Consider the following 10,951-nt stretch of genomic DNA (forward strand, 5'->3'; position numbering starts at 1 on the left):
GGAAGAAATAAATCAAAAAATAAGAAAAAAAAATAACTAAGAATAATTCATTTGCAGAGGTACCTTATTTAAGTATAATACAATGCTAACAATGCGGCTCTTGTAGCCCTGGCTTGGGCAAGGCATCCATGTGCAAAGCAGTGGCGTTTGTTTATCCATGAAAAAAGCACGCCGGGAAAGTTTGCCTTACCAGGAAAAAGTGACGTATCTAGCTTATGACGTATGCATGCTAACTAATGTGAGTATGACGTCACCAAAAATGAATATTTTCTATTATAACCAAAATATTAATAACTACAAAGTTTCTGGGCGTAAATTCCCTTAATATTAATGAAGGGTTGCTCAATCTCCTTGCCATACAAATTACAGCCCCCACTGACGTCTCAGTCGAGAAATACGGGTAGCTGAAATTTTTCTCGCAAATCTGACTACAAAACCATATCCAAATTTCACGTTCCACTTTTGACCCTGAGTTGTGCTTCGCACTCGCCGCTCAGGGCGGCGTTCCGGGAACCCTGCGTCTAGGGCAAGTTTATAGGATCTGTGGTTAACCAACAAAACATCTTGTCTTGTACTGTACTTTCAGGCAGAAAATTCATTTCAAATTATTGAAACTTTTATGAGAGGACACCATGTGTACAATTCAAGGATATGACTTCATGGATTCCTCCAAGCATGTTTGCATATTTTTGTTAACTTGTTGAAATAAATATTACAAACATTAAAAATGTAGTTAAAAATCATCTAAAATCACCATAATTTGCGAATTATCACATTTCAAAAGATCGAGCGCCCCCACACTTCACCTTCGCGCCCCATCCCCCATCAGCACCCCCATTCCATTCTCATCTGACAGACCGGTAGACCTATGCTATCAGTCGTTTAAAGTACAGTTCTGCACTGAAGCTTATAAAAATCAAACAAAACACAAAAGTTGCTAGATAAAACTGACATTCATCGACATTAGAGATCAAAGGTCATATTTCACTGACTGTAGAAGTGTATTGGAAATGGCGTTGGACTGCATATATGCTGTAGGACATACAAAAATCGTCCAAAAATCTTAAACTTGGGGTCGTCTTATTTATACGCCAGCATATACAGTACAAATAATAGTCATATTAAAACAGAACAAACTAAAATACTGTATTTAAAGCAATATTTATTCCTTGTAATATGCAATACAATATAACAATACACCAAGCACCTTTTATGTCTAGTACAATATTATTAATATTTCTGTAAGTTGGGGAAAAACATTGATAACTGATTGGAACATATAACATCATTTTAGTGATAGAAAATAAACTAGAATATCCACAAAATTACAGTACTAAAACTTTCTTTCGTTTATTTACTGACATACTGTATTAGAGTATGGTATAAGTAAAAATCAAGGTGCTGAAGTTAAAAACTTCTAAAATTCAAACCACATTTCTACTAAGAGAGCTAAAATAACTTGATAACACAGTTTATGGAGTAACAAATATGAATATGCATACCTACATCAATGAATATTTGTAATCAAATATGAATATTCATTATCAAGTATGAATATTTATTATCAAATATGAATATTCATAATAAAGCACCAGTTATCAACATGAAGAATTACATTTCCCCATTTACAAATCATGCAATTACTAGGCCTAGTCATTTAAACCTTTGTAATACAAAAACGAAAAATAAACAACTTTCTGTATAATATAAAAACTTATAGTAACTTGCCTCAAATCATCCCAGTGAATCATTTTACTGTTTTAAACTTTACTGTATAAAACATTGCAAAATATCAAAAACTCCAACTACACTACATTTCAATTTGAAACAAAAATTGAACAATGCATAATCTTTGATTAGGCCAGATTTTTTTTGTACCTTTTAGCAAACCCGCCGTCCGCCAATAATGATAATTTCGAATAAAAATGAAATTTTATTTTTGTCCAATTAATGCACCCGCCGCCACAACAAATGGAAATTTCAGAAGAAAAATTTTAAATTTTTATTACGCCTGCAACTGCCTTGAAATCTTCAAAAATAAGATCTGTTACTGTATATGAAGTGTATTTCAGACAATTTTATGGAAAAAACCCAACATAGATTACAGAGCCCTATCATTTGATTGAAAGTAAATAATTATTTCAAGGTTTTATCTAAGTGCAAATCCAAGTTTGATTGCTTAATTAAAGAAATGCTTTGGATCAAAGAACTGAAACCTACACTTAACAAACTGATTCAGTCAAAGCCAAACTGTTTAGTTAAGCTGCTAAGAAGGACTAAATTATACATCAGCTTAGCTCCACTATGGCTCCACACAGTTGGCCCTATTGATATGTAAATTAATTACTTCCTGTCACTGGTATTTTTGTTTTTAGTTTTTTCAATTTACTTGATCTTGAGAATGGTTCCACGATGGACCCGAAACGTCGATCTTTCTTGTCATTAAATTTTGTTTTGAAAGTAAATAACAAAGTTATAAAAATACAAGTTACTGTAAACTTACTAAATAGACGGCGGACCGCTATGTGGACTACATTTGACAGGTAATTTTAAAGCCAAAATTGGTCTGGCGAACCGATTTTGGTCCCAGACCAAGTTTTTCCTGACAGTTTAAATTGTCGGGGCCCCACTGAATAAAACAATGGTATTGCAGTTTATATTATATTTTTTAAACTAGAGTGTCGGGGCCCCTCGTGCTGGAGGCCCTGGCGCTCCACCCCCCTGTCAGCGACTGAGTGAGACGCCACTGGTCTGGATGTTTTTGACAAAACTATTTGCTAAATAAGAAAATACAATTTAATTCCATTTTTTCTTTCTGCCCGCCTCTGACGATCTTAAAAAAAAAAATTTTGTGAATCATGGTATAAAAAAGTCTCGCCTTAAAGAAAAAAATTATAGAAAATTAATCTTTGAATTACAAAACTGTAGCACAGTGTATTATCATCAGATATGGCTGTCTCACCAATGTACATTTCTGTAACATATAAGACTATATTCATCAGATTGCATACAAGCTACATATAAAAGTATTCACAATTAAGAAAATACTTAAAATTTAAAATTTTTACTTTTATATAACACTATGCACACAAAAGGTAACATCTGGATACTATACTGCACATCCAATAATAAAATAGTTACTGTATTAAAAGACTGAAAAGGTACAGTATGAAGGATTATTTTGACACGAAAAACACATCCTTACATTCATGTACTGTATCAAAATGGATAAAGCCTCTCTTTACTTATCACTTTACAATTTGCCACACCCAAGAACTTGCACAACACAAGTAATGCATATTAATACATACAACATCATGAACAAAAATCATCTTCAAGAAGATACACTAATATCAGATAGATGGAATGATTAAATTGGTATTAAAGCTATTGAAAAAAAAATCAGGTGGGTAGTTGGCAGGAAACCAGGTTGGCTAATGCCTTTTGAGTCCTAGATCTCAGACTATAAATAGCCCCTTATAAAACAATTGTTTATATGCCTGTTAAAGAATCGAATCCTGTAGTATGGTACAAGGTGGCCAACATATCAATATATAACATGCTGTGGGGTGCTTTGGTAAGGTGAGCTTAGTCATATTAATTACAAACACTGACACTGAACTCTAAGTACTTCACCTTACTCAAACCATATGTACAAATAAAACATCCTTGTTTATATTTAGTATATAAATTTAGGTAGATGGTAGCCTCGTTAGTTTATTTGTCTTTTTTACGTTACTATCCTACTATAGCCATGGTAGCAAAGCAATGGTATAAGAATGTGCCATAGTTTGTATGCAAACACGCTACATTCACTGCCCCAGACGGTTGTCGGCCGACGCGACTTTTTAAAGAACGCAACTACATGCTCGCAATGGATACTGTAATTTTTAATGACAATCCATTAAGACCGCCACCAACTATCAGTAGACGGCCTCGCGTCATCTAGCACTCACCTGGATTTGTCAAAGGGTTGTACGATGCAGTGAGTGCCTGGCTTAACATACAGGACATACAAAAACATGTAGGCCTGAAGCTTAGACCATGAAATTATTAACATAGACTTCCTTCCTGCATATACCAAAAACTAAACATATTAAAACCATCATATAATACTTAGTCATATTTATCTTTAAACCACAGGTTTTAAGCAATATGCAACATGAATGATGATAATGCTTAGAATAAAAAAATAATGCTTTATACAGGAAATCTGAATCAGAAATCCTACACCATCTGCTCCACAAATGATTAATATAAAGGTACTATAGTAATGTTAGGCAGCTCTATGAACCTAATGATTAACATTTCTGAATATTGTAAAAAAGAGAATCATAATACTTTCTAGCTGAGATGGTTTTATTCAGCACCAGAGAAACATTCTGATTTGATCAGTTTAATTATGGAACCAATGGAAATGCATTTCATGCAAAAAAGTAAACAAACACAAATGAGCCTATTTAGAGGGAAACTTAATCAACTTGCATTTTTAAATTCCCTGTAAGACAAATAAACCTTTGATTTATATTGTTGAAAGGCGACATCTTCTTAATTGACACATGAGACGGGATTTGGTATTCTTATTTATAATACTTTTCACTTTTACAATCTTGGGACGAAATTCAGCACGATGGTGACACAAGTGTGCCGCAGTAGAGAGTTTATTAGAGTTTACGCGTCCTTGATTGATGATATCCAAAAAAAGTGTACCCAGTGAGTATATATCACTTTCGTACGAGTGTGGACTTGCACGGAGACATACCTCTGGTGCGATCCAGTCATACTTTTGGGGGTCTAAAATTGTTGGTTCATATCTAGGACTTGAGTCCAAGCAAGATCGACCATAGTCAACAATGACAGGTTGGTAATTGTTATCTACGATAACATTCTCAGATTTCAGATCCGCATGGATTATACCACTGTCGTGAATTGATTCTAAGACATCACACATAGCATTTGCAATGTTAAACCAAATATCTTCAGATAGTTCATAAACTCTAGGATTATCTAGAATACGTTGTAGAGTTGTGGATTGTCCATCCATGCCATGGTAACTTAGTACAAGACTAGTAGAAGATATCTGCTTATTTGCGGATTCCATGATAACAAGTAAAAGTTTTGGTATACCAGCGTTGTCTTTTAATTTCAGCAAAATTGAGGCCTCATGAAGCATATTCTCCTCGGCTTCCTCGGGGGTGGTGCCTACCCTTCCTGTAAAGAACGACTTCACACAAACCTGAGTGCCTCGGTAGATAAACGGAACACAACTTGCAAAGCTTCCTTTACCGCGAGATAAACTCTTTGTTGTTTGTAACGGTTCCAATTCCTGACCATTTGAAATAAAACACTGTGGTATTTGGGATGAGCTTGCAATATAGGTTTCGCACAAACTGAAACTGCCACGTCTCAACCTCACAGATAGCCCTCTGCTCTTACACATCTCTCTATGAAGGTTCTCAATTTCCTCGTTCTGAGCTTGAATTTTTTCAGTCATCTCCATTTTCGCCTTTTCTGAATCCTCCTCTGTTTTTTGTAAACAATCATAAAGACTACAAATCTCCTCTTCATTCTTATGCAATTCCTCTTCATTCTTATGCAATTCCTCTGTAAGTGTAGCAATCTTTTTAATCATGTTTCTTTCCTCCATTTCTGGCAGTTCTTCATTGCCTGATCTTGCCATATTTCTAATTGTTCTTTTGCTGTGCCGAATCATTTCCGAACAAAGTGTCATGTAATTAGAATCATCACAAGCACGCTTCTTAAAAGTTACCTCTGTTTCAGATTTTCTTCTTGCTCTAGGAAAAAATTCACAATAATAAATAAGTTAAAAAAAAATTATAATAATAAATAAGTTATTTCATCTTGTAATATGTGGATGAGACTAATGCGCAAATCAATGAGCACTTATTGCAATTAGCAAACACAGCGACTTTCACTGTGAGCATAGTCAAATCTTTCTATTATACCTTACAACTGCAATGTAAAATTAGAACAGAGCTATATAATTGCTTTTTTTCTCAATTTATCCATAAAATATAAAAAATTCAAATGCATTGTGGGATCACCTGATACAGCTGCTGTAGATCGGACTTTCAAGCTTCAGATCAGGAGTATAAAAATAATATTTTTATTAATATTATTTTCAACAGAAAAATTATTAAATTAAATTCTGATGGATAACATTGTGAACAAGTTGAAATTCACTTACTGTAGTTCACTCCGTACAAATTTAAAGGACTAGTACTAGTGAATTACAGTAAACCTCCTGTAAAGCCGGTTGTCCACTAGGCGAATTTATTTGCTCGAATCGAGAGCATCGTTCATGCGTATGCACATTTCTATCAGTTTTTGCTTTAGCGAAATTGGCAGTTAAAACTGTTTCTACTTTTAAGAAGCGAAAAATGTGCGCAACAAATCAGAGCTCAGGAACCGAACCTGCGCCTTCAATTCGGGCGAATAAATTTGACTACTGGAAAACCGGCTTTGTTACCCGAGTTATGATTGGTTGCGCACATTTTTTTGCTTCGCAAAAAGTAGAAACAGTTTGAATACCAATTTCGATTAAGCGAAAACTCTAATAGAAATGTGAATGCGCAAATAAATTCGCCAAGTGGAAAACCGGCTTAAAGGACACCTAAAATGGTGAGTTTGTAAACATACCTGATTGGAGTCGTTTTCTTCACTACCGAACCCATTGAGACACGAGTTGACCTAACGACCTTTTTAGCAGTTCGATTGATAGAAGAGGCTCTAGTACGCCGTCTACCAGGCGTATAAACATAACTGACACCAGAGGAATCAGACATATTATTTACTTCTGTTTGAGCCCTTGTCTGGCTTAGGCCCATTGACCAGTTTTGGTTAGACATGCAACGATCGTCGATGGGCTCCGAATCGCTTTTTGCCTCATGCAATTGTGATGTATTTTGCAATGTCTAGAGGCTCAACTCTGCAAAATAGAAGAAGGATGTTACATGTAGAATGACTTGACTAATAATAGAGTTTGACAATAAAGGTTGAACAATGTCATTGTATTAATTGTGATAAAACATCAAGCACTTTGTCACATTGTTTTATCAGGGAGGTGGTTTTACAGCGTTCACTTCAGTCATTCGTAGCCACTTCGACAACCAAGAACCGGTTTTAACATGCCACGAATAACGGGATCATCAGCCGAAGACAACTTCCTACCGCCACACCAGGACCGAATTAAGGTTTATTTTGTGCGTAAAAATGATAAGTGTAAATATGCCTACCCACAAAAAAGATACCAGTTTCGATAATGTGGAGTTTGTCAAATAATATTCCACAATGATTCAACGTAAATAAATCTATGCGACATGCATGCTTATCATAATTAATGTTAAGGAAATCGACCAAAAGGCAAGCCGCAACAAGTAGCTCGCTGCTCAAAGGTAGGTGTGTATGTGTGTTATTGTTTGGTCTGGCTGATGAGATGGTCCCTAATGCATGAAGACCTTCCACCAAAACGCGCTTTACCTTCTGTCGTGTCATTTAAGCATCTAAAAATGTTCGTACAGTAGTTCCTATTAAAGCTTTTATAATTTTATTGTCATATATAGTTAGGGTTTATCCTCAGATCACAGCATACCTGGATGGCATTTAACAAAACAAAAACAACGTGTGAACACTTTTTGGGAACCTGTGGGCATTAATGGTACAGTCGGGTGTCGACCTAACTGCTGTACTGCGTATTTCTATTTTAAAGTTCAAGGACATGATAAGATAGACCATGGATAGACGTGCACCTGAGCTCCCCTAGCTTAGATCAAGGACAAGCTATAGTACAGTCAGACTGGTCTCTGAGTACAGTACTACAATATTTTTGGGCGTGCAAGTAATATACAGTTACAAACGTTTTAAGATACCTAAAAATAAAACCTCCTTTGATTTATTGCACCTGTCTAAGTAAATATATTATTAGCAAGCCTCTAATCGTTCATAGAAAACATTATCGACTTTCACAGTACAGTAGTTAAAAACCAATTACTGTATAAGTAAAAAAAGACATGCCACGACATTTTAATTTATGGAACCATAGCACTATTATGATTATCGTACGTTTTAAAATAGCACCACCCTGTAAGATCATACGTTCTGAAAATGTAGTGTCCCGTATGCAATCACCACACAGATGCCTATCGCGAGAGATGATGAGATCATAAAAATGAGCAGGGTACAGAATTAAAATGATTATACCACCAAAATGTATTACAATGTCCATAAATATTGTATGTTACATCAATAAAACGATCACGCATAAGTACAAAATTCACAAGATATACTACTACTAGTCAGAGAACCTACCTGACCAACAATGTTGGTTATTCATTTCTCTGTGGTTTAATTATAAAATATTTTAATATCAACAGATATAACAAAACAAAAAATGTACCGTTATTTTAAAAATCGCTATGTGGAGACAAACATACCATTATACTATTCTGTAAATGTTATGGTTTACCACAGACGCGAACATATAATAATTAACATTTTTTACAGATTTAATCTTGGTTGGATAATAAACGAACTCATTTCTAATCCTACCGTTTTACCAACCGGCATATATTATATGTTCCAAAGGACTGAAGGAAGGCGAAACGCAAGAAAGCATTCGGTGTTCATAAAAAAAACCACCTCAGTTCGTCACATTTGCGTAGGTTTATAGCGATATTATAATAGCGGCCATTGTTGAACATCGGTTTTTACCACCCTTTTCCGTGTTTCCTGCTTATCATTTTCAATGAGTTCAACTGTCAAGGGTCAATCATTCGTTAACTCTTGATGGTATTGTACTGTAATATCATCGATACGGCCCAGTATAAATCACAAGCACTGCTCATTATACTAGTATACGCCGGGATTCCCACGAGACACGTTAAAACAAATATAATGCATCAATGACATTATTGGCTCTCGGAATACTGCAATGCAATTCTTATTTTAATAGATGTTTTTTTTTTTCGTGTACAACATTAACTAACACATCCACACCATGATAAAACAGGAAGATGCTATTTATAGCACCTCCTCCAAAGAAAGGATGTCCATAAACATTCTTTTTTTTAAAGGACGTATTAATCGTGTTTTTCCAACCGGAAAAAATTATAAATACCGGTAGCTTATCAGTCAGTTAACATGAGAGTGCGGACCTCAATCAATCAATCAATTTATTGGATCCACTTTTGATACAGTGGCACTCATACAAAATTTATGGTGCATCCAAGAAACATACAAAAATAAAATACATGTAGAAAAAGAAAATTAACTTACAATTCCTCCACACAAACTTGGACGCTGGATTTTTTTTTTTCAATAGTATCCAGGATTTAATTAAGCTGCCCGAAAAAATATTTAGCAATTTGGCTAATTCGGTATGAAAACAATTAGCCAATTAGAAATGTGATTAGCCAAAACAAAAGAATATAAGCAATGATAGCTTCAATTCCATTAGCTTTTTGGCTAATTTTGAATGTAAATATTAGCAAAATTCATCATTTATTAGGATTTTGCTATTTGACTAATGACAGCAGCTTAAAAATTGAGTAGCATAATAAAGTATTTAAATTTAACAGATAATATATACTTTATACCAACTTCGTTAACTTTCGTTTACAATTCCTCTGAATTTCAATCTATTTTGTCTTTTTTATAAATTTATCCTAAAAAAATATGCCCTGCCATTTCTGTCTTTTGAATATGTTTGTAGTTTCAATTAGCCTTTTTTATTTGAATTAATGTATCAGTTGAAGTATTTGGAAACCAAATTTCATGTGAACCAAGTTGTGCATGTTGACCAATAAATATATCTTGTACTTCTAAATGACAGACCCAGGCCTAATAAGGCCTAGTTTAAGCTAGGTAGTAGTAGTTAAGCTAACTTCTCCTCATGAAAAATAAGGACCTAGCCTAGGGTAGGCTAGGCGTAGGCCCCCTAGGCCTAATTATGCCTCTTCTTAGTCTTAAATAATATTTATATAAGGTTTAAAGTTAAGGGCCTAGGCCTAGGTTAGGCCTATAGGCCTAGGCCTATTTCCAGTAGTATTATTACTGTGAATACCCATTACTGTCTGTACTACTTGGGCCTGGCTGGGCCTAGACCTAGTTTTTCTGGGCATCCATATATAATATGAAAAAAAAAGAAACAGACATATGCCTAGGCTATTGAAAAGATAAACAGTTTCAGACAAGGCCTAGGCTAGCATTTGGCTAGCCTAGGCATCGTTCAGCAGGCTGTGGACCGCTCTAGCCTAGGCCCTAGGCCTATTACTGCCACTGGCCGCGCGTAGCCTCTCTAGCTAGCCTAACTTATTCGTCTCTCACTTTTTTCTTAGGTCTAAGCCTACGGTATATTAAAATAAAAACTATCTTGGCATGAAAAGATACAAACCTCACTTCTGCTGGCCAAGATATATCTAGGCCTAAACAATACTGCTCAAATATTACTGTAAATTCAAGTCAACAAAATTACGCAGTCTTCAGACGATCCCGCTTCTAGCATTTTAAAAAACTGCATTATATTGCCTGGAGAGGGCGCTATAAAACACGAATCTGACATTATGTCATCAAAAAGTACAGTATTAAATTAACAGTATTTTGGGTTGACGATGTTGCGCTTTTATTAGCCAACTTGTTGAAAAGGAGATGAAAAATATTAGAACTTTATTAATGAACAGTTCGCAAAAGAGTGAGAAGTAAGTTTTAAAATGGACAAATCAAATGTATTGATATGATTACTTGAAGGAGATAAAAAATGGGAATAAATTGGAGGAGGCCAAAGAGAAACATTCAACAAATAGGCGTAGGCCTACCTTGGTGTATATATATCCAGAAAATTTAACCCTATTTCATTTAAAAAACATGGGTCATAGATTTATTTCTTACATAAAATAAATAATTAGTAATTCAATAGCGTCTACGGGGATATTTT

General features: G+C 34.9%; 1 protein-coding gene across 4 annotated transcripts; it reads right to left on the bottom strand.

Moving 5' to 3' along the window:
• Positions 1–1,142: 1,142 nt before the first annotated feature.
• On the bottom strand, positions 1,143–10,534 carry LOC117108563 (probable serine/threonine-protein kinase DDB_G0271682). Of its 4 annotated transcripts, none has more exons than XM_033250613.1 (3): positions 10,412–10,534; positions 6,661–6,949; positions 1,143–5,795 (listed from the first exon to the last, which is right to left on the bottom strand). In XM_033250613.1, the coding sequence occupies exons 2-3, from the start codon at positions 6,867–6,869 to the stop codon at positions 4,523–4,525; spliced, it is 1,482 nt and encodes a 493-aa protein (XP_033106504.1). In that variant the 5' UTR covers positions 6,870–6,949; positions 10,412–10,534; the 3' UTR covers positions 1,143–4,522. The 4 variants fall into 4 exon arrangements, with proteins under 4 accessions (XP_033106504.1, XP_033106503.1, XP_033106506.1 ...); XM_033250612.1 differs by lacking the exon at positions 10,412–10,534 and adding an exon at positions 8,569–8,975; XM_033250615.1 differs by lacking the exon at positions 10,412–10,534 and adding an exon at positions 8,454–8,476.
• Between the last annotated feature and the right edge of the window lie 417 nt (positions 10,535–10,951).

This window comes from Anneissia japonica, unplaced genomic scaffold (genome assembly GCF_011630105.1).
Source record: "Anneissia japonica isolate Jap-2015-1 unplaced genomic scaffold, ASM1163010v1 scaffold287727_len1644234_cov201, whole genome shotgun sequence".
Taxonomy (NCBI): domain Eukaryota; kingdom Metazoa; phylum Echinodermata; class Crinoidea; order Comatulida; family Comatulidae; genus Anneissia; species Anneissia japonica.